General features: G+C 44.5%; 2 protein-coding genes across 8 annotated transcripts in view; one reads left to right on the forward strand and one right to left on the reverse strand.

Moving 5' to 3' along the window:
* Positions 1-16731, forward strand: part of PTK2B (protein tyrosine kinase 2 beta) — a 121489-nt gene extending 104758 nt beyond the window's left edge. For 3 of the 6 annotated variants that reach the window (XM_089528729.1, XM_089528730.1, XM_089528735.1), the window contains 6 exons: positions 4140-4178; positions 4493-4520; positions 6255-6310; positions 9241-9387; positions 10836-10916; positions 12003-16731. In XM_089528729.1, the coding sequence (XP_089384855.1) occupies positions 4140-4178; positions 4493-4520; positions 6255-6310; positions 9241-9387; positions 10836-10916; positions 12003-12218 (567 nt within the window). In that variant the 3' untranslated portion in view covers positions 12219-16731. The remainder of the gene's footprint in view (positions 1-4139; positions 4179-4492; positions 4521-6254; positions 6311-9240; positions 9388-10835; positions 10917-12002) is intronic. The other 3 variants (XM_089528731.1, XM_089528733.1, XM_089528734.1) reach the window with 3 other exon arrangements.
* Positions 16732-17784: 1053 nt separating this feature from the next.
* The window catches only part of LOC149310329 (neuronal acetylcholine receptor subunit alpha-2-like), a 31305-nt gene continuing 25772 nt past the window's right edge, over positions 17785-23317 (reverse strand). Inside the window, exons 7-8 of one of the 2 annotated variants that reach the window (XR_016281638.1) lie at positions 21777-22572; positions 17785-18154 (exon numbers count right to left, since the gene is read on the reverse strand). Coding sequence is in view for 1 of the 2 variants with exons in the window: in XM_089528736.1 (XP_089384862.1) it covers positions 22447-22572 (126 nt within the window). In the remaining variant the exon portion in view is untranslated. Of the gene's footprint in view, positions 18155-19523; positions 22573-23317 lie in introns of those variants that run through there. The other variant, XM_089528736.1, reaches the window with a different exon arrangement.

Genomic DNA, 23317 nt, shown 5'->3' on the forward strand with positions numbered 1-23317 from the left:
AGTGGAAAGGAGAAGCCAGGCAGAGTCAGACACGCATCCTAGACTTTAGGAGAGCGGATTTCAGTAAACTTAGAGAAGTATTGAGGGCGATTCCATGGTCAGAAATACTAAAAGATAAAGGAGTTCAGGACGGATGGGACTTTCTCAAAAGGGAGATACTGAAGGCACAATTTCAAACAGTTCCAGTGAGAAAGAAAAACGGGAGGTGTCTCAAGAAACCAGGATGGATGACTAAGGAACTTTCAACGGAGCTAAGTTTGAAACGGAAGATGTATAAGAAATGGAAAAAGGGGGAAATCACAAAAAAGGAATTCAAAGAAATAGCAGGCATGTGTAGGGGTAAAGTCAGAAAAGCTAAAGCGCAGAATGAACTCAGGCTTGCTAGAGAGGTTAAGAACAATAAAAAGGGCTTTTTTGGATATGTCCGCAGCAAAAGGAAGAAGAAGGAAACGGTAGGGTCACTGCGTGGAGAAGATGGCAAAATGCTAACAGGAGATAGAGAAAAGGCAGAATTACTCAAGACCTTCTTTGCCTCAGTCTTCTCAGAAAAGGCAAAAGGGCTCAACCTGAGGATAATGGAGCAGAGGACAGAATAGGGGAATTTCAGCACAGAATAAGTAAAGAGATAGTAGAGGAACACCTTGTTAATCTAAATGAATTTAAGTCTCCAGGACCAGATGAACTCCATCCAAGGGTATTAAAAGAACTGGCAAAAGTAATATCGGAGCCATTGGCAATCATATTTGAAAACTCCTGGAGAACAGGAGAGATCCCAGCAGACTGGCGAAGGGCAAACGTTGTCCCCATCTTCAAAAAGGGGAAAAAAGAGGATCCCAACAATTATCGTCCAGTTAGTCTGACATCAGTTCTAGGAAAGATTCTGGAGCAGATCATTAAACAGAGAGTCTGTGAACATCTAGAAGGCAATGCCATAATCACAAAAAGTCAACACGGGTTTCAGAGAAAGAAGTCATGCCAGACAAATCTAATCTCTTTCTTTGACAAAATTACCAGCTTGGTAGATGAAGGGAATGCTGTGGATATAGTATATCTTGATTTCAGTAAGGCCTTTGACAAGGTTTCCCATGACATCCTTGCAAACAAGCTTGTAAAATGTGGGCTAGACAAAGGAACTGTTAAATGGATCTGTAATTGGTTGACCGGCCGAACCCAAAGGGTGGTCAGCAATGGCTCCTTTTCATCCTGGAGAGAAGTGACCAGTGGGGTCCCACAGGGCTCTGTCCTGGGCCCAGTGCTATTCAACATCTTTATCAATGACCTGGATGACAGAATTGGGAGCATACTTATCAAATTTGCAGATGACACCAAATTAGGAGGAGTAGCTAATACTCCAGAGGACAGGATCAAGATTCAAAATGACCTGAATAGACTAGAAAGCTGGGCCAAAGCTAACAAAATGAAATTCAACACAGAGAAATGTAAGGTATTGCACTTAGGACGGAAAAATAAAATGCACAGATATAGGATGGGTGACACCTGGCTGAATGAAACTACATGTGAAAGGGATCTAGGAGTCCAAGTAGACCACAAGTTGAACATGAGTCAACAGTGTGATGCGGCAGCTAAAAAGGCCAATGCTATTTTAGGCTGCATCAATAGAAGTATAGTGTCTAGATCAAGAGAAGTAATAGTGCCACTGTATTCTGCTTTGGTCAGGCCCCACCTAGAATATTGTGTCCAGTTCTGGGCGCCACAATTCAGAAAGGACATTGAGAAACTGGAGCGTGTCCAAAGGAGGGCGACAAAAATGGTGAAGTGTCTGGAGACCATGCCCTATGAGGAACGACTTAGGGAGCTGGGGATGTTTAGCCTGGAGAAAAGAAGGTTAAGAGGTGATATGATAGCCCTGTTTAAATATTTGAAAGGATGTCATATTGAGGAGGGAGCAAGCTTGTTTTCTGCTGCTCCAGAGAACAGGACCCGGAACAATGGATGCAAGCTACAGGACAAGAGATTCCACCTGAACATTAGGAGGAACATCCTGACAGTGAGGGCTGTTCGACAGTGGAATGCACTCGTTCCTCGGAGGGTGATAGAGTCTCCTTCCTTGGAGGTCTTTAAACAGAGGCTGGATGGCCATCTGTCAGGGATGCTTTGATTTGGATTTCCTGCATGGCAGGGGGTTGGACTGGATGGCCCTAGTGGTCTCTTCCAACTCTACGATTCTATGATTCTATGATTCTATGAACCCCAAAACTCTGTTTGCAGTGTCTAACAAGGAAAGATGGCCTGTGTTTATCTTTAGAATGGAATTCCCTCTTCCCCTCTCCTCCTGCAGCTGAATGGAGTAATTCAAATTGTTTTAACTGAGGTCTAATTTTCACTGCAAAAATAATGCAGTTTTACACCGCTTTAAATGTCGTGGCTCGATCCTATTGAGTCCTAGGATTTTGTTTGTTGTTTGCTGTGGCACCAGGGTTCTCTGACAGAGAAGATTAAATATCTCACAAAACTGTAAATCCCAGAATTCTGTAGCACAGAGCCATGACAGTTAAAACGATGTAAAACTCCATTATTTTTGCAGTGCAGATTAGACCTAACACAATTAAAATAGAGAATATCAAGTTATCTAGGTGATCCTACTGTAACTTTGTATGCTTATGTACAATGTTAGGTGAACATGAAACACACATGCATCCATATACTTGCATGATCTGAAGCTATAATGGATCATTCTGTGGTAACCAGAGAGCACCATAAAACGTTCAGCTGTCTTTCCCTTCTCCACTGCATTACAAGGAAGGATGGCCTGTATTTATCTTTAGAATGGAATTCCCTCTCCCCCTTCCTTCTTGCAACCAAGTGAAGACATTCAAATTGCCTACTCTGAGACAATTAAGACAAATAGCTGAGGCGCTGTTACTTTTATTACTTAAGCAAAAAATAATAATAAATAAGTCCTGAACATTAAATTTCCCATTGGCATGCCCACCCTGTTAGTCTTTTACAAATTAAGTATCTACAAATCCTCACACCTCGGCTGAGCAGGTGCCACATTTCAAAGCTACAGCAATAGCAAGTACATTTCTGTACCACTTATCAGTGCACTTAAACACTCTTTACGTGGTTTACAGTGTGTAAGCCAATTGCCTCCAACAAGCTGGGTACTCATTTTAGTGACCTACTAAAGGATGCAAACCTGAGTGGACTCTGGAGCCCTGCCTAGGATTGAATTCACAACCTTGTGGCTGTGAACGGCTGCAGTACTGCACCGCTGTGCGGAGCTTGTAAATACTTGAATTGAACATTGAGAAAACCATAATCTTGTCATAATTCTACATGGGTCATTTAAACTGGTTTCTTCCTGCCCAGATGTTGCCCCATCTTACCGACACAGAACCAAGGGCCCAATTTGAGTATGGACTGTCTTTAAAATGTAAGGACAGATCTGCATCAAATCTAGCCCATCCCTCCCCTAAAATGATTTAAGAAGACTTACTTTGCTCTGTAATTTCCTGGAAACAAAACAAGGAATCAATGCTAGGCGCCTCATTTTTTGACCTGTAAGAAGCACAGCAGGTTGCATGTGCAGACAGACAACTGGCATTACGCTAGAGAGTAGAGGTAACAGGGAAATTTGTGACAGCTAAGTCCATTTCTGGGCACCACAATTCAAAAAGGACATTGAGAAACTGGAGCATGTCCAGAGGAGGGCAACTAAAATGGTGGAGGGTGTGGAAACCATGCCTTATGTGGAGAGACTTGGGGAGCTGGGGATGGTTAGCCTGGAGAAGAGACAGTTAAGATGTGATATGATAGCCTTGTTTAAATATTTGAAGGGATGTCATATTCAGGAGGGAGCAAGCTTGTTTTCTGCTGCTCCAGAGAACAGAACCTGGAGCAGTGGATGCAAGCTGCAGGAAAAGAGATCCGAGGTCAACATCAGGAGGACCTTCCTGACAGTAAGAGCTGTTTGACAGTGGAAGATACTCCCTTGGAGAGTGGTGGAGTCTCCTTCTTTGGAAGCCTTTAAGCAGAGGCTGGATGGCCGTCTGTAGAGGATGCTTTGATTGAGAGTTCCTGCATGGCAGAAGGGGGTTGGACTGGATGGCCCTTGTGGTCTCTTCCAACTCTTTGATTCTATGACTACTGATTGTTTGCCCCTCTTTCCACCACAGGACCCCATGGCCTCCATGAACAGCAACTCCTGCCCCCCAGTAAGTCTCACCAACAAGAGCTTGCTCTGCCCCTAGCAGCCCTGAAGTCTGCTCTCTGCTCCCTGTCCTAAGACCTTAACTTTTCTTTGGACTTTTATCACAAGAGCCTGCTGTTGCACCGCAACCTGTTCTAACTGTCTGCAATTGCATCCTCGGCTTCACTTTTGCTTTTCAGCTCATTTCTTTTCTTTCTAATTTCTCTCTTTTCTAGATACGGCTGCAAACCTTTACTTACTTTACTTAGACTCCATGGGACCTTATGTATTGGGATTGGTTGCAAATATCAAAGTTTATACTGTTTCTTTTCTTTTCAGAAACTCCCTGAGAAGGAGACAAGCTACAGTGAGTATCTACCCCGAACTGCCTACCTTAACCTCACAAACTACTATTAATTCTGTATTTCCATCATTCATTCATTCATTCATTCATTCATTCGTTTGTTCCATGCTTTTTGCATTCAAGAAAGCTGAACATTTCCTTCAGTGCAATGAAAGACGGCTATGGCAGTGCTGCGTCTGATATCCATGGGATATTGAATCAATTCCTTATTTTATTTCAACTTAAAGGAGCTGAACTCCTGTCTTCTGAATAGGTTCAGCTGTCTGGCTGAAATATGGAGTGGATTCATAGCCGCTTGGAGCCATCAGTGATACTGACAACCTTTGATACAGTTTGCAGTGTATAATATTAAATAAATAAATTGAAATAGGGGTAGCAGTAGAGATGTAATTCTTCACCAAGTTTCTTCTTAAATGTAGCAATGAGAAATTCAAGCAATTTCCATCCTGCTGGAAGAAAATTTTCAAAGCCCCCAAAGTTTTCGAAGGCCATTCACAATTCAGGAGTTACTCTGTGTAGAATCTGCATGTGGTTGATTTGTGCAGGAAATAATATTTTAATGCACAAGTATGAAAATGCTTTCTATGCAAATCAACCATGTGCAAATTTTAAGCAGAACAAATCTCAATTGCAGCGTTTCATGTGCAGAAGGAATTAATATTTGTGCACTGAAATAGTACTTTCTACACAGGAAATTCTGTTTTCTGTGCAAAACATTCATGCACAACTTTGCACGGAATAAGACCCAAATTGCAAAGATTTGCATCAGTCCAGGATTCTTCTCTTCAGAGTTGTTCAATACTTTTTTAAAAAAACACATGTTTTGCAACCATTTTTCAAATATCTTCAAGTCTTCTTTCCATCCCTACATAGCAAGGGAAGAAATGAAAGCATTGCCTTCCAAATAAGAATTTCACTGCCGTGAGATGCTCCTTTGTAAACACTGGAGTGTACTCTCCCCTTCCTTAACATGGAAAACTTGTATGTGTAACTTGTAACCTGAATTACCTGCCTTAACTTCACAACTGCTTTTAATTCTGTGTTTCCCTCATTCATCCTTTCCATACAGTTTGCACTGACAAGAGCCTGGCTTCTCCTTCAGTGCAACGAAAGACACTGTTATGGCAGGGGTGGGTCCATGAAATTTTCCTTTAGTCCCCAAATTTCTAGCATCGCAATGACTTAAAACCTCAGCTGAGCATTTTGAAATACAGACATCCCAAGTAAAAGGATGTCACCCCAAGAATGCAAACACAGCAAACATAAAGAGTTCAGGGGTAACTGCTTTCCCATATCTCCCTCTCTGCAGGGCTAGAAATTTGGGAATGAAGTAAAATTTCATTTTCAAAACAGAATTCTTATTTGGAGGGTCATGTCCTCATTTTGCCCATTGCTGTAACTACACCTTGAATATACTCTGTTAGCAGTGTTTCCAAAACTTTGCTCATCTAGATGTTTTGGACTTCAGCTCCCAGAATGCCTGTCTATTGACCATGCTGGCAGGGGATTCTGGGAGTTGAAACCGAAGGACTAAAGTTTGGGAACCATAGAGCTAATTGAATATACAAAGGTGGTGATAGGATTTTTACTGTTGTTGTTCAGAAAAGACTCTTTAAATCATAGAAACATTGGGGGGGGGGATGATGATGATGACGATGATGACGATGATGACGATGATGATGATGATGATGATGATGATGATGATGATGATGATACTTTTATGCTTCCTTTTTACTGATGGCTTAGCCGAGTTTACAGGCCCACCCAAGAAGCCACCCAGATTTGTCCCTCAGGTATGTAACTACCCAGTATTTTTTATTACATGAAGGAGAGCAGGAGTTTATTCCGTGAATATCCCAGAAAACCTGTGTAATTACACGTAATGATTTCACACGACATCATGCAAAATCCGCCATTAAAGTGGTCACAAAGAAGCATCAATGCGCATCTTTTTAGTTTTGGGATTTCAGCGACAATGCATTTCCGATATCACTTTATTTACGCAATTGCGTTTGATAATCATTCGCGCAATTACTCGCCATTTCCACTTCATTTGCAGGATGTTTTAAATGCATTTTAATCTCTCTTTAATGTGAAAGCAGCCCCAGTGTGATAAACTCCTCCCTCACATTGTGTGTTCATTCCAAATAGGGAAGGCATGAGGCTTAATGACAGTACAAGAAGACAGGAAGGTTTCTAGCTGGAAATGACTGTCCGAGGAGAATAACAACCTAGCTTGACAGTGGGTCGGTACCCACAATGACTGACTTATAAGGAAAGAATATGGCAAGCTGGAAACCTAGATAGGAGCTAGTGATACACAATGGTGTTCTAGGCTGCGTCAATGGAAGTATAGTGCCTAGATCAAGGGAAGTAATAATGCCACTCTATTCTGTTCTGGTCAGGCCCCACCTGGAATATTGTGTCCAGTTCTGGGCCCCACAATTCAAGAAGGACATTGAGAAACTGGAGCGTGTCCAAAGGAGGGTGACCAAAATGGTGAAGGGCCCAGAAACCATGCCCTATGAGGAACGACTGAGGTAGTTGGATATGCTTAGCCTGGAGAAAAGAAGGTTAAGAGGTGATATGATAGCCCTCCTTAACTAGTTGAAGGGGTGTCACGTTGAGGAGGGAGGGAGCTTGTTTTCTGCTACTCCAGAGAATAGAACATGGAACAATAATAATAATAATAATAATAAACATTTTATTTGTATACCGCCCTTCCATAAGATCAGGGCGGTTTACAGCATTTAAAAATACACAAAAATTCCATTAAAAACCATATCAAGAATTACATCAATACACTACAACACAAAGCAAAAAAACAAAAATAAAAACAACAACAAATGCCCCCGGGTTAGCCAACCATTGCCAGTGCGGCCTTTGCGGCGGGGGGGCCTATAGGGACTTAATCGGGGAATGCAATTTGAAACAGGTAGGTCTTTAACTCCCGTTTGAATTGGGCCAGGGAGGTAACTGAGCGGAGCTCTATGGGCAGCGTATTCCAAAGGGCCGGGGCGGCGATGGAAAAAGACCTCCTAGAGGTGGAGGATAACCTCGCCCCGGGGACCCTAAGGAGTTGCTGCCCAGATGTTCTGAGGGTGCGAGGCGGAATGTACGGGGAGAGGCGGTCCTTCAGGTATCCTGGGCCCAAGCCATTTAGGACTTTATAGGTCATTACCAGCACCTTGTATTGCGCCCGGAAGCGAATGGGCAGCCAATGGAGGTTTTTTAAAACCGGTGTTATATGGCTGGCCCTGGACGTACCAGTGACCAGCCTAGCAGCCATGTTCTGCACCATTTGAAGCTTCCGGGTTTGGTATAAGGGCTGTCCCATGTAGAGCTTGCAATGGATGCAAGCTCCAGGAAAAGAGATTCCACCTCAACATTAGGAGGAACTTCCTGACAGTAAGGGCTGTTAGACAGTAGAACACACTCCCTCAGAGTGATGGCATCTCCTTCCTTGTAGGTCTTTAAACAGTGGCTGGATGGCCATCTGTCTCAGGGAAGGCTTTGATTGGGAGTTCCTGCATGGCAGAATGGAGTTGGACTGGATGGCCCTTGGGGTCTCTTCCAATTCTATGATTCTATGAAGCACCCACTTCTTGCATTGTACCGTTTAAAGCAAATGTGGATTGTAGGGGACATTGGAATGGTTGTGGTGAGGCACCTCATTGTTCCACGAGCTGCCTCTGTTCTCAAGTAAGTTGCTTTGGTGGTACTTCAAAATGAGATACAGTATAACATTAAAAGAAGACATCATGGCAGGTTCTTCTCAGCAGTGGCACCCCAGTTTCTGGAATCCCCTCCCTTTGGTGGCCCAGTTGAGACCAGTGCTGACCACCAAGTTAAAAACATGGCTCTTTCCTATGGCCTTTGGGGACTAACTGATTTCTTCCTAAATTATTAACTTTCCCAAAATGTTAACCTTTCTCCCCCACAAACATGCTAATTGTTGAAAGTGCTTTTATTCTGTTTAAATTACATGTATTAAATTGATTTGCCTTGCATATCTTCTTTTGATCTTATGGTACAGGATGGATATAGATATTTTGGATGATAATGATATTGATCAGGGTCATGATCATAAATACTGTAGTAATTAATTAAAGACAGTGCCTCTAAACACTATTTAGGAAAGAACATAATTGTTGTTGTTCTTGTTGTGTGCCTTCAAGGAATTTCTGACTTATGGTGACCTTAAGACCACTGTCTTAGAGAGCTAGCGTGGCGGCGGCTTCTTCTTCTTCTTCTTCTTCTTATTATTATTATTATTATTATTATTATTATTATTATATTTATTATATTTATATAGTGGATTAAACATTGGACTATGGCTCTGGAGACCAGGATTTGATTCCCAGCTCATCCATGAAACCCATTGGGTGACCTTTGACAAATCACACTCTCTCAGCCTCAAGGGAAGACAATGGCAAGCCACCTCTGAATAAATCTTGCCAAGAAAACCCCATGATAGTTTCACCATAGCTGCAACGACTTGAAGGCATACAACAACAATGTCACTGCTAATCCTATCATGGGGTTTTATGACTGTGTGTGACTTCCTTATGGTCATCCAGTGGGTTTCCATGGCTGAGTAGAGATTCGAACCCTCATCGTAGTCCCAACACTCAAAACCACTATGCCACACCGGATCAATTTTCTTTAGCTATCTGAAATCAGGGAGCACTTCCCTACATTAACCTGTCCTCCCACCCTTCAGATGTCGCTTCAGCCAAATCCCACGGCCAACCTGGACCGGACAGATGATGCCGTCTACAGTAACGTCATGGACCTGGTGAAGGCTGTTCTGAAGCTGAAGAACGAAGTCAGCAACCATCCACCCGAGCGCTACATCCTGGCTGTTAAGGTCCCACAATGCTTCTTTTGCTTGACAGCCTCCAAGATGCAAAAATGATCCCAGTTCTCCTTTGGTGGGAGGTACAGGTGGACCACAAAAAGTTTTGAAATATACAACCGGGAAGAAGGAGAGCCAAATGTCAAAACAAGAGATGTCTATATCCTACCAAAGGAAGATCCATCTTCTTCCAAGGGAGTCCATTCCTCTGCTGAGTGGCTCTTGCCATCAGGCAGTTCTTCATAATGTTTAAGGAATAAAGTATTCCCCACATCCTTTCCTTCATAGATTCATAGGAGTTTATCACACGGGACGGATCCCCTGCAGAAAGTTGAATTAAAGTGGGGGGAAAACAAACAAAAGCAGGTAGTTTTTCAGACAACGTTTGCATCAATGAGAAATAATGCAACGTTAATCCGAACGCAAATTAGACAAAGCCCCTTCCTTTTTACTTTTGTGAACTTCCCAGAAGTAAAAAGGAGCGTGTTTTGTCAATTTTGTGTTTGGATTAATGTTGTGTTTTCTCACAATGAAAAACAACCCACAAAAGCCACGGCCCCAATCCGCCTTGAAGCCAGCCAAAAATGGAGCGGTGAAGATCTGCTCCTGTTTCAGCCAGTGAAAAGGTGGCTTTTCTGGCCCTGCCTCACGGTGGCTTTAAGCTGCTCCAGCAGCATCTGGCGTATAAATGCCACATTGCCTGAGCACCTTGAAGCTGCCCATGCCCAGACGACTTCAGGGAGGTGTGGGAGCGGACGGCGTCTTTAAAGGGCTGTCTGAGGAGCAACTTAGGGAGCTGGGAAGGTTTAGCCTGGAGAAGAGAAGGTTAAGAGGTGATATGATAGCCCTGTTTAAATATGTGAAGGGATGTCATATTGAGGAGGGAGCAAGCTTGTTTTATGCTGCTCCAGAGACAAGGACCCAGAGCAGTGGATGGAAACTACAGTACAGTAATAAAGATTCCACCTCAACATTAGGAAGAATGACAGAGCTGTTTGCCATGCTCCCTTTGAGGGTGTTTCAGTCTCCTTCTTTGCAGGATGACCATCTGTCAGGAGTGCTTGGATAGTGTCTTCCTGCATGGCCCTCAAAGTCTTTTCAAGCTATGATTCTACAATTATAATTTCTCTAAGCTCAAAATATAAGACAGCTCCATCTTCTACATCATATGCCTTCAGATACTCCCAGACACCTTAGACCAGTGGTCCTCAATCTTCAGTCCTCCAGGTGTTTTGGACTTCAACTCCCAGAAGACCTGGCCAGCTTGACCAACAGTCAGGAATTTGGGGACTTGATGTCCAAAACATCTGGAGGACCAGAGTTTGGGAACCACTTCATAGAGTATAGTTTCTGTCCATGAAATTTCCAGAGTGTAGAAAAAGCCTTTGTACCAAGTACAGGCAAAAATCTTCACATTGTGTTTTGCTTTTTCTCCTTCTCCTTCTCCTTCTCCTTGGCAGGATGTGGGTCTTTCTCTGCGGAAACTTGTGGGGAGCGTGGATGACATCCTTCCGGCTCTGCCTTCATCTTCACGCACCGAGGTGAGTCTCACTTGGGAGGAGGGGCTCTTCCAGGAGCTAACTTGTTTTCAGCTGCTCCAGAGACTAGGACCCGGAGCAATGGATGCAAGCTATAGGAAAAGAGATTCCACCTCGACATTAGGAGGAACTTCCTGAGAGTAAGGGCTGTTCGATAGTGAAACACACTCCTTCCTCAGAGTGTAGTGAAGTCTCCCTCCTTGGAGGTCTTTAAGCAGAGGCTGGATGGCCATCTGTCGGGGATGCTTTGATTGAGAGTTCCTGCATGGCAGAATGGGGTTGGACTGGATGGCCCTTGCAGTCTCTTCCAACTCTATGATTCTATGAATTAATTGCCATTTCTGCTTCATTTGCGGGATGCTTTAAATACGCTCTAATTTCTCTTTAATGTCAAAATTAGGCCCAATGTGATAAACTCCTTAGTGTGTGCCTATGTGCCTTGAAGTTGTCTGTCAGCTTATGGCAACTCCATGGCTCTCATAGGGTTTTCTTAGGCAAGGAATCCTCAGAGGTGATTTTGCCAGTTTCTTCCTCTGAAACAGACCCTATAGCACCTGGGACTCCTTGATGGTCTCCCATCCAAGTACTAACCAGGGCTGACCCTCCTGAGCTTTAAAAATCAGACAGGCTCTTGTGCCTTTAGGATATAGTCCTAGACCAATACTCAAACCATGCTGGATCTTAGCCAGGTCTATTGAAAGGAAATTTGCCACTGTTGCCTTTTTCTTAGGGTGTGGGAGTGCAACTCTTTGAGCAGGGTCACCCAGGAAATTTCTGAGTGAGGATTTGAACCCAAGTCTCTTAGATTGCCAGTCCAACAGTCAAAGTGAATACTTTAATCAATAAGAAACATCTCTATAGTTTTTTTGTGGGTTTTTCAGGCGGTGTGGCCATGTTCTGGAAGAGTTTATTCCTGAAGTTTTGCCAGCATCTCTGGCTGGCACCTTCGGAGTATCTGAAGCATCAGGAATAAACTCTTCTAGAACATGGCCACATAGCCTGAAAAAACCCACAAAAAACTATGGATGCCAGCCATGAAAGCCTTCGACTTCACAAAGGAACATTTCTCTTTGTTTCTCCCACTGGCAGATCGAGGGTACGGAGAAGCTGCTCAACAAGGACCTTGCAGAGTTGATCAACAAGATGCGCCTGGCCCAGCAGAACGCCATGACCTCTCTGAGCGAAGAGTGCAAGCGCCAGATGCTGACGGCTTCCCACACGCTGGCTGTGGATGCCAAGAACCTCCTGGATGCTGTCGACCAAGCCAAGATACGAGCCAACCTGGTGAAGGTCTCTTTCGAGTGACGAGAGAGAGTATTGGCTCCATCCTTCCTCCCGTGCTTTTAAAAAGAAACATCTCCCTCCAGCTTCCATATTGTGATTCCCCCATCCCACCCTTCCACAAAATGCTCGTGTCTTTGATGTTGTCACGTCTGTCTTCTTAGAGCAAAGGAAGGGGACACCAAAGAGAAGAGGACGTAGCTCAGGTCATGGAAGGGACACAAACGTTCCTGGGCTTTGGAGGTGCTGCTGTCTACAAGGCACACAACAGTGTGTGTACATAGCAGTCCTAGGATGGGAAGAAACTTACTTCAGATTCGCCCATGGACTCTGAGGCCAACATCCTGTTAGTGACATAGACAGGTGTAAACTGCACTAAGTGCACGGAGTGATTTTTGTTTGGACAATGCGCAGTGGCCATATCCTGCTGACAGTGGTGCAAGCGGAGTTGCACATGTGGGACCATACTACCTGAAATTACACAGAGTAGCATGCGAATGTGCATTGCATCTATGCATCATTTTGCATTGCCGTTGCACATTGGATTTTCAGCCATGCCCATTTGCCATCGATCCACTACATTAAGGTTTCTGGATGTGGGTTGTGTAACATAGCTCCACCGGTGGATGTTTACCCTATGCTAAAAGACAGGAACTCAGACTGAGCCTGAGGCAGTCATCCCATCAAAAGAAGTGGTTTCCTTCATTGACCCATCCTGCTTCCTTCATCTGTTCTTCCAGCATCAAGACCTGTACTTTATCTCAATGATGAAAGAGATTTATGGGGTGGCTGGCTGGATTGGTTTGTGGACATCTACCACCACCATTACTGCTTTCACAATAGAGCAGAGAATGACTGGGTGAATTGCTCCAAGGTTACTCCATGGATTAATCTATAAATGCTCAGTAGGTTGCTCCATACTTGCTCCAAGGATTGCTCCATGATTACTCTGGGAATTGTGCCATAATTGCTTTGAAGATTGCTCTATGGATTGCTCCAGAGTTGCTGCAGGGATTGCTCCAGAAACTCTCTGGAGATTGCTCTATGGGTTGCTCCAGGGACTGCTCCATGAATGTTCTGGGGATTGCTTCATGAATGGTCCATAACTGCTCCAGAAATTGCTCCACAATTGTTCTGGAGATTGCTATATAGATGGCTCCAGAATTGCTCCAGGAATTGCTCCAGAGATTGTTCCATGTTTGCTCTTGGGATGCACATAAAGGCCTGGCACTGGGAGAATGTTTGCTAGGCCATTTCTGTGCCACTGAGATCTGGAGACCTTCTCATGGGGACGCTGGCTAGTCAGAAAAGAAACTGTTTGTGTATTCTTTGTAAATTATATAGAAGCATTTATTTAATCGCCGTGTCTGAACTGTGTGCGCAGTTCTCACAAATCCTTACTTCTCCCCACCTAGGGTTCCCATATCCTGGTTTTAGCTGGGACAATCCCGGGTTTGGGGCCCTGGGATTGTCCTGGCCTGGTTTTGACTTTTTGTCCTGGACCCCAGGCGTTCATGCGCCTCTGCCGCTCACCACAGGCCCGCAGCTGCTCCTTCTCTAGGCTTGTCCACAGGAGGAGCTGCAGCCTCTCCACCTGCCCACAAAGGGCAGTGGCCCCGAGGAGGAGGAGCTCCAGCTAGGCCTGGGCTGCACAGGGCTGTGGGGCGTCAGGGAAGGTTTGGGTCTCCCACCGCCATTTGCTACCCTTTTGGCACGGCGGCTGCGGAGGTGAGAGGCCTTCTAGGCTTCTCCGCTGCTTCGGGGCAGGGGGTTGGGACCTCCACCGCCACTTGGCACACTTTTGGCGCGACAGCGGCGGTGGAGGAAAGAGAGAGGCCTTTTAGGCCTCTCTCCTTTTGGGAGGGTGGTTGGGGCCTCCTCCACTGCTTGCCGTGCTTTTGGCGTGGCAGTGGTGGCAGAGAAGGAAAGAGAGAGGCCTTTTACGGCTCTCCCGTTGGGGGGGATTGGGGCCTCCGCTGCCGCTTGCTGTGCTTTTGGTGCGTCAGCGGTGGCGGCGAAGGAGAGAGAGAGGCCTTTTAGGCCTCTCTCCGTTGGGGGTTGGGGCCTCCACTGCCATTTGCTGCGCTTTTGGTGCGGCAGCATCAGAGGCGAGAGGCCTTCTAGGCCTCTCCGCTGCTTCGGGGGAAGGAGGTCTGGTCTGGGGGAAGGTTGGGGCTATCTGGGCCCTTCTTATTTCTCCTCATCTTCTTTTTCTTTTCCTCTTCTTCTTTCTCCTCATCCTCGTTTTCTTCCCCTCTTCCTTCTCTTCTTCTTCCTCTTCCTCCTCCTCCTCCTCTTCTTATTTTTTCTCCTCTTCTACTTTTTCTTCTCCTCCTTTTCTTCTTTTCCTTCCCTTCTTCCTCTTTTTCTTTCTCCTCCTCAACTACTTCTTCCCCTCCTCCTCCTCCTCTTATTTTTATCTTCTTTTTCCTATTCTTCTTCTTTCTCCTTCTCCTTCTTTTTTCTCTCCCCCCCCCCTTCTTCCTCCTCTGCTGTAGTTGTTGTTGTTGGGTGCCTTCAGCTCCTTTCTGACTTATGGTGACCCTGCAGAATTTCCTTGACAAGTTTCTTTGGGGGGGGGATTGCCTTTAACTTCCCCTGAGAGGCTGAGAGAGTGTGACTTGCTGCCCAAAGTCACCCAGTGGGTTTCCATTGCCAAGCTGGGATTTGAACCCTGGTCTCTCATTGTCCTAGGCCACTACACCATGCTGAACCCTCCACTGCACTTAAAGGTTCAGTACTCAGTTATTATTTGTTGTTGTGTACCTTGAAGTTGTTTCCACATTATGGAGAGACCCTAAAGCACACCTATCCTGGGGTTTGCTTGGCAAGATTTGTTCAGGGGAGGTTTGCCAGGGCTTTCTGCTGAGAAGGCTGAGAGAGTGTGACTTGCTTGAGGTCACCCAATAGGCAGGAAAGCGAACCCTAGTCTCCAGAGTCCTAGTCCAACACACAAAGCTACATCCCAAACTTCTATCCAGGAAGAATGTCAAAATGTCCTCCATTTTGAGCATGCCTAAGAAGCATGCATTTATATTAATAATGCCTTTTGAGTTTATTAATTTTTTGTTTTTTAGTTGTTCATGTCCTCCATTTACAAAATATATCCTACATTTGGGGAGGGGGGGTAAATTTTGTCCTACATTTGTCCTACATTTTTTTACATTTGTCCCGGTTTGGAGGTAGACAGTTATGTCATGTGATGTTCAGGACTATCAGATTTATCATCGCTTCAGTTTTCATGGACTAGAATCACTGATCTCAAATCTGTTAGTCTGAAATGTGCCCTTGAACATCTGAACGCTGTGATTTCTAGTACAAATGGCACAATATGAACTGCTGATCAGGAAAATCAATACCCCGACCACCTCCTCCTGCGAACGCATAGATCATGGGATTTGTACCACATGATTGTGGAACCTTTACAACTAAATTCTATTTTGAAATACAGGCTTTGAAATTAAATATACCTCACAACTTCAGCTCAAAATTGTTGTTGGTGAAACTGATGTTCCACTGAAAATACCCAGGGTTTGAAGGATTAGAAGCCATTTGGATCCCACTGTCTTGAATGTGGGTCTCCTGTTCCTTACACACTTTTGAAATCTGTTTTCCTTCCTTCCTTCCTTCCTTCCTTCCTTCCTTCCTTCCTTTCCCTTCCCAAACTTCAATGTATCTTTCTTCCTTCCTAACTTGCATCTTTCTATCACTCTTTCCTTTCCTTTTCTCCTTCCCAAACTTGCATCCTCTTCCTTCCTCCCTTCCTGACTCGTATCTTCCTTTCTATCACTCTTTCTTTTCTTTTCTTTTCTCTTTCCCAAACTTCCATGTATGTCCCTCCCTCCTTTCTCCCTCGCCCCCTTCCTTCCTTCCTTCCTTCCTTCCTTCCTTCCTTCCTTCCTTCTTTTCTATTATCTTTCTCTTCTTCCTTTTGCTTCCTTTCTCGAGCCCAAGAACCTGGCAAGGGGCTTGCTTTTGGGGGGACAGGACAGGAGAGGGGTGTCGTTACAGCAGAGGAAAAATACAGAGCAGGCACTGTCTCGCAAAGGCAAATTCTGCCTCCACTCAAAGTGACATCTTTCTTCTGCCCCCACGTTTCTGCCTTTGCGGAGTGAGCCATGGAAATGGTTCGCACTTAGAACTCTTGCATTTACAGAGCTCAGATTCCCTGGGTCACTTTCCCTGCTTTCTTGAGACTCCTGTGTGGTTTCTGAAATCCTCAACTGAAGTCTTGAGTAACTGCTGTGCTAGATGTTGAGGGACTGAAGGGAAATGTCACTTGAGGAGGGGCAGCATTCATATTTGGGGGGGACAATGCCTTCATCGGCACCCCACCTGCACAGGATAAGATCAGTACTGCTGGTCTATGTTTCTTTGTTATATTATCTTTGTACGTTCAAGAAATCTTTCTGTTCATTACGTGGGTTGTTTTTCCTTTCCTTCTTTCTTTCTGGAAAATGGAATGGTCTTGTGGCGTTTGCCACTTCTCTTGACAATGCTCTTATTTTGCCTGAGATTAAAAAGAGGTACCAACTTCCCTTGTTGCCCCCTTTTCTTTCTTTCTTTCTTTCTTTCTTTCTTTCTTTCTTTCTTCATCACAACTGATTTCATACATCACTAACATACAGGATCCACAGATAGGTCTCCACTACAGCATCCCCTGGGACTTACTGGCTGCATCCATACTGGAGAAATAACCTGCTTTGGCACCGCTATCACTTACCTGGCTCAAGGCTATGGAATTCTGGGAGTTGGAGTTTGTTGTGGGCCCAGAGCACAGCTGGAATCCTGTTGGGGACTTGCATCTTCATAAGTGAACTTATTATATCAGCAGGAATTAGAACTGGGCAGTTTCATAACATCTGTATCCAGTAAAGGGCTGCTCTTGTGTTACTGCACCGGAGAGCCAACAAAGTGACTGATGTGCACCATAACAGTTTTAACAGTGTCCTGTTACATAACAGAGACCATGACCAGAGGATGCCAGCCAGCATGTGCAAAGACTCATGGCAAATAGAACCGCTTGCCAACCTTTTTACAGGCACTGCCTCCCTGTGATGAGAGGTAATGCCCATAGCAAGAGCAAGAGCAAGTACATTTCTATACCGCATATCAGTGCACTTAAGCACTCCCTAAGCGGTTGACAATGTGTGAGCTAATATCAGTGGGGCAGTCCACCTGCTCTGCAGTTTAATCCAAACTTTAAAAGCATTATCTGTCTTGATTCCCATATAGCTACCTTGAATCCCATTTTGGAGAATCCCATTTAGCTGCCTTGAATCCGATTTTGAGAGAAAGGAAGGATATGAATCCAGTCAATCAATCAATCAATAGCCAAGGCGTTGAACTTGTTTTGTGGGAAAGGGGCCAACGTTTTGGATAGTTTCTGCTTTATAGTTCAGGATAAACCCTGGAAGACATTCATTGCCCCACTGACAAGGAAACCACTGCCATGACCGCCAAGTGGACCATCCAAACAAAATTATTTTCTGATCATCTGATCAATTGCCAGTTAGGAAGCCTGTTTGTGTTGAAAGAATTAAAATCAACTACTAGACATTGTACAGAGAGCGTTTTTTTAAAAGCAGATCCATAAAATTTTATTGTGTCGCCCTGTTGAATGCAGCAAGCAGGCAAACGGTTGGAGAACCAGTTCTGCAGTCAACGTTTCCCAGCTCAAAGCCATCTCAGAGGGAAACAAGTTCAGCTGTTGGCCATGCTGGTTGGGGAAGAGGGAGGGTGTCCTCCAACACGAATGGAGGACACAAGTTGGGGAAAGCTGAGCTCAAGCACAAAGAGGGACAGAAAAAATCTGATGTTGAGATACGTGGCACGTTGCCCAAATCACAGAAGACTGGAGGACCTTTAGCTATCTCAGCCATGTTCAAACTTCGTCTTTCCTTGGGATGCATCAGGTGTCTCCACTGGAGGTCCACAGCCACCTGAGTTCAACAAAGGGGCTGGCAGGACATTGCAAAGTCTTATCAGGAACCATTCATGGTGATGGAGATCATCCCAATATTTCCACTCATGAACTCATAACCATTTCTTTCCCTGAGCAACAACTGGCTACAAATATCTCACTGAGTACAGAAAGGGTTGGGTTGACCAAAGAGCTCTCTATATATATCGGGGTGCTAATCTTTACGACCATTCATTCTTACCAGCAGAATGAATCATTCAAGCAGTTTTCTAACCCACTGTGAGGGACTCCACAAAGACTGCAAATTTCAAGGACTAGTCTCAACTTATTCTGCCCAAAAATGGTTTTGTGTGTGTAAAAAATGGGATTTTTCTGCACAGAAAGCTTATTTTGGCACAGAAACTATCTATTTTTACACAGGAAGGCTGCAATCCAACATCATCTAAGCATGGTGTAAATATCCACTTACAGTGATATGCTGCACCAACATTACACAACCCTGGGCCATGCAGAACAGCAACATTGCAGGACATATAGGTCAATGGCTGGGTGCTGTTGGGCAATCAACAATATGAAATGCACAATGAACAGTGCATAGCCACAATGTATGGTGTGTAAGGGCAATGTTCAATAGAATGGGCTCTCCACATTTGCTGGGATTAGAAGCACAGGACCCCTGTGAAAGTGGGGAAAACCACAAATAAAAAATCACTCTCTGGGAATCTATAAGTCCTCCAGTGCAACTATATGGTTAAATCCAGTGGATGGTGACCATAAAATTGCACTTGAGGGCCTACAAATACCTAGAGAAGTATTTCTCTAGGAACAGCTAGGTCATCCAGTGTGACTCTATGGTGAACTTTCAAAAGAATCACTCTGGAGGACCAAGAGATTCCTAGAGAGAACATATTAATCAAAACTGAATAATCAAATCCACAAAAGTCAAAGCTGCAAATGTGGCGGGCCGACATTTGCTCCATGTACAACTCTGCTTCCCCTGCTGTCAACAGAAGACATCGGTTGAGCTATGGGGAATGAATTGCCCATATTCAAAGTGCAACTTACGTATGTGTATAAAGATTTTCACGCCAGCGCTTACCATGGAGAAAGCGCTGGTAAAACGCCGGTAAAACGTCAGGGAAGAGAGTGTGTGTGAAAGTCTGATGCACTTCTGAAACGTCAGGGAATCATTCTCTCGTCTCTAGCATCCTTGAATCATTCGCAGAGCAGCAATTTTCTATGAATGCATAGGAAATTGCTGCTCTGCCAATGATTCAAGGACACTAAAGGCAAGGGGACAATTCCCTGACGTTTCAGAAGTGTGTCAGTCTCTCACACACATGTGCTTCCCTGACGTTTTACTGACGTTTTAACAGCGCTTACCCCATGGTAAGCGCTGAAATCTTTTATGTCACCAATGGAATGCCAGCCAGAACACGTCTCCTGTGCAACACTCTCCTTTTTCTATGCAAAAGCAAGTTTTCTGAACAGAGAAATCCTTTGGTTTGTACACACAAAGCCCTACATGGTTGGATACAAGCATATTTTGCACAGATGAAGTTGCGACTGCAAAGAGCCTTGTCCCATCCAGATTTTGTTGTTGTCGCAGTTTCCTGATGGTCAGGTGCCCTCCCTCTTGTTCCTCCAAGGATTTGAATCTTTGTGAATATTCTCTCTGTCCCTAATATCTCTACTTTTAAAACCTAAGTGTGGAACATTCTCTCACACGCGAGGGCAACCGAGGAACAGAACCTGAGGTATTGCTATAAGGATGAAGGGCTGGGAGTAAGCTGAGAGAGGGAGGCATGCACTCAGGGCCTTTCGCGCTGCACAGTTATTGCATTATGATCCCACTTTAACTCCTGAAGCAACATCCGATGGAGTCCTGGGGTTTGAAGTTTAGGGCTTTCTCAAACTGATGTGAAGGGTTGGACTTTAAATGCTGTGCAAGGTTTGTATAGAGTGTTCTATAGTTTTAAATCTATTTTAAATTTTAATGTGTAATATTTTTGCCTTTTAAAAATTGTTTAATTGTCTTTTGAACTTTTTATCTACATTTTAATGCTTTGTATTGTTTTTTACCTTGCACGGTTTTAACATTTTTTAGCTGCCTTAAGTCCCTATACCAGAAGAAAGGTGGGATATAAATAAAGAAGGAGAAGGAGGAGTATTGGAAAGGCAGCTGTGAAACAATTAGACAAGATCTTGAAGTGCAAAGATATTATACTGAACGTTAAAGTTAGGATTGGCCATGCCATGGTATTTCCCATCCCTGTGTATGGATGCAAGAGCTGGATGGTGAAAAAGCTGATAGGAGAAAGGTTTTACTAATACTATAGAATGCTAAAAAGAGGATCAAATGGGTCCTAGAATAAATCAAGCCTGAAATCCCCCTAGAAGCCCAAATGACCAAATGGAGGCTGTCGTACTTTGGTCATATCATGATAAGACATAACTCACTAGAAAAGATGATAATGCTGATGGAAGGCAGGAGGAAAAGAGGAAGACCCTATAACAGATGGATAGATCCAATCGAGGAGGCCACAGCCCTGAGTCTAAAAAACCAGAACAAGGCTGTCGAGGAGAAGGTGTCTCTGAGATCTCTGGTTCATAGAGTCATCATAAGTCAAGGCTGACTTGAAGGCAGTTAACACACATACACACATTTAGGATAAGTTTTTTGTGGGGGTTTTTGGCTATTAGAAACAAACTCTTCTAGAACGTGGCCACATAGCCCGAAAAATGCACAAAAAACTATGGATGCCAGCCCTGAAAGCCTTCGACTTCACATTTAGGATTCTCAACCAAAGAGCTGTAGGGCCTCACCCAAAAGCATATCCCAGGATTCTGTAGAATGATTGTCATGGGAATTAGAGTGGAATCATAGTGCTATAATCGTAATGTGCGAAAAGGCCCAAGGGTCAACAGGAGATGATGAGAAGATCTAGCTGCTATTGCAAGGGCACCCCCACATTGGCTGAAATCCAACTAGAACAGACCCCATAAATCGATGGAAAGTAACTAAGTGTTGACTTAGCACATTCCTTTTGATCCAATGGATCTGTTCTAGTTGAGAGTAGGAACTCAACTTAAGCCAATGCTTCTCCTACATATTTCAGAGATAGTGCATTTTACAAAGCCTCATTTCAGATGCACACTGACCCTTACACACACTCTTTCACACACACACATACGGAGAGCCAAATCAGGGGCAGCCAAAGTGTGGATTCTGGGCTGTTCTTGTGGCCCCCAGGGCCCTCTAAGAGTAAAAAAACCCACTGTTTGCTACAGAATGCCCCTAAATGCACTCTGGGGGGGCATTTCTACCAGTTTGAGTGCCACCTGGCCTCATCAGCACCAAAAAGGCTTTGGGGTTTTTTTGCAAATGTTACCTTGAATACTCCCAAATGTCTACTGGATTGTTGGTGCCTTTCCATCACAGTTTGCATGCCTCCTGGACCAATTTAATTCTGGGAATAGCAATTTTTGAAGCCCAAAACGTGGTAAAAATGCCCCCCATACACTCTATGGCCATTTTTTGGAACAGGTGTGGCTCCCCAAAGGCTCCTTGGGGGCTAATGTGGCCCCTAGCTGTCCAAAGTTGCCCAGCCCAGCCTAAATCATACTGTTAGTCCCAACACTGGATCAATTCGATTTACCTGTCCATTGATTTGTCATTCAGCAACTGATGCAATGAGTCTTCTCTAACCAACAGAAATCCGACCAATGTCATAACACTGAAAATTTTGCTAAATAGACACCAGTTCAGGAGTGGGACTTGTGCCAGGTCCTCAAGATGCTTCTGGGCTGTAACTCCGAGCATTCCCCATCATTGACTAATCTGGCTAGGATTGATGAGAGTTGCACTAAAACATCTGGAAAAAGCCACTTGATGACCACCCATGGCTCAAATTGACATATCCATCACCACCACCAAGTTACTAGGATGCTCCCAACAAGCCAGAAACTTTTGGCAGCCTGCGCATTGTCTCACCCTGCCCCATTCAGCCGCTGTTACACTCATCATTTTTTAAACCTCAGTTTACCTCTCTAAATAATGACAGATGAGCTTAATCCAGAAGGGAGTTCCAAGTTCCCAGCCAGTAGTAGGGTTCCTCATTTGTAAAAATCCAGTTCTGTGAATGAAGGAAGAACCTAGCTCATCAGATCCACCGGAAGAAGATTCTTCTAGTTCAGGAATCTCTTGGACCTGTATAATGAAACTAACCACCGGAGCTCTTAGGGAGGTAAACAAGAGTTTTGTGTCGTGGCTTTATGCTTGTGGAGGCTGGTTTGAAGAAGTCTTCCTTGGCCTCAAATGCACCATCTCTAGATCATGCCTGCCAGGAAAGGGGGGAGGAAAAGGCCAATTGTCCCCAGCAAACAGACGATCACAAACATCCAGAGGAAGATGCGGTCGATCACCATGGCTACATACTTCCAATCTTCCTTCACCTGTAAAACACAGAAGAAACCATGAACAGGGCAACTGATACTAACTTTACTGGGGCATCCAGGAAAATCTAGAAAACTCTCCAAAAGCTTAACCCTAACTTTATGTAATTGACTGACTGACTGATTGATTGCATGCACTCTATTAGGAGCTTCCATGTCAGTGGAGTGATAAATCTGCTCCATGGCTGGAACTTAGCATGGGACATTCATCTTCCTAAGTGGACTAAAGTGTGCAGGAAATAGATCTGAGCAGTATTACAACATTCATCTTCACCAAGGGGCTGCTGTGATGTTTCAGTGTATGGTCATCCACTGTGTAATGATAGCCAATGGAATGACTGATGTACCACAGCCCCAATGTTCAATAGTCACCAAGGCAGAGCGAGACATTGGCTGTGAAATGCTGGTGCACAAGAGGAATGCCCTGGGTTACCCAAAATGCAAGGGTCCTGACATCCACAATTAATAATAAAATAGGGTAATTTATTAGCTCAAATGACAACAGCCAAGAAGGGTACAGACAAGCCCCAAAGGGGTGGCCTGCAACCACCCCTTTTTGCACTGGATTGGGGCAGGGGCAGCCTCACCAGAAGCCCTGCGGCCCCAATACAACATTTTTCCGGGCCACAAAGAAGCATCAAAATGCCACTTCTCCTTGGCCCAGAAAAGGGGTGTCATTGGGGCTTCATGCCCCCGGACACCCCGGCCCTACAGAGGAGAGGGTCAGAGGAAAGAGGTGAACCCT

Source organism: Sceloporus occidentalis, unplaced genomic scaffold (assembly GCF_023333645.1).
Source record: "Sceloporus occidentalis isolate IW3139 unplaced genomic scaffold, rSceOcc1.0.p SCAF_6, whole genome shotgun sequence".
NCBI classification, from domain to species: Eukaryota; Metazoa; Chordata; class Lepidosauria; order Squamata; family Phrynosomatidae; genus Sceloporus; species Sceloporus occidentalis.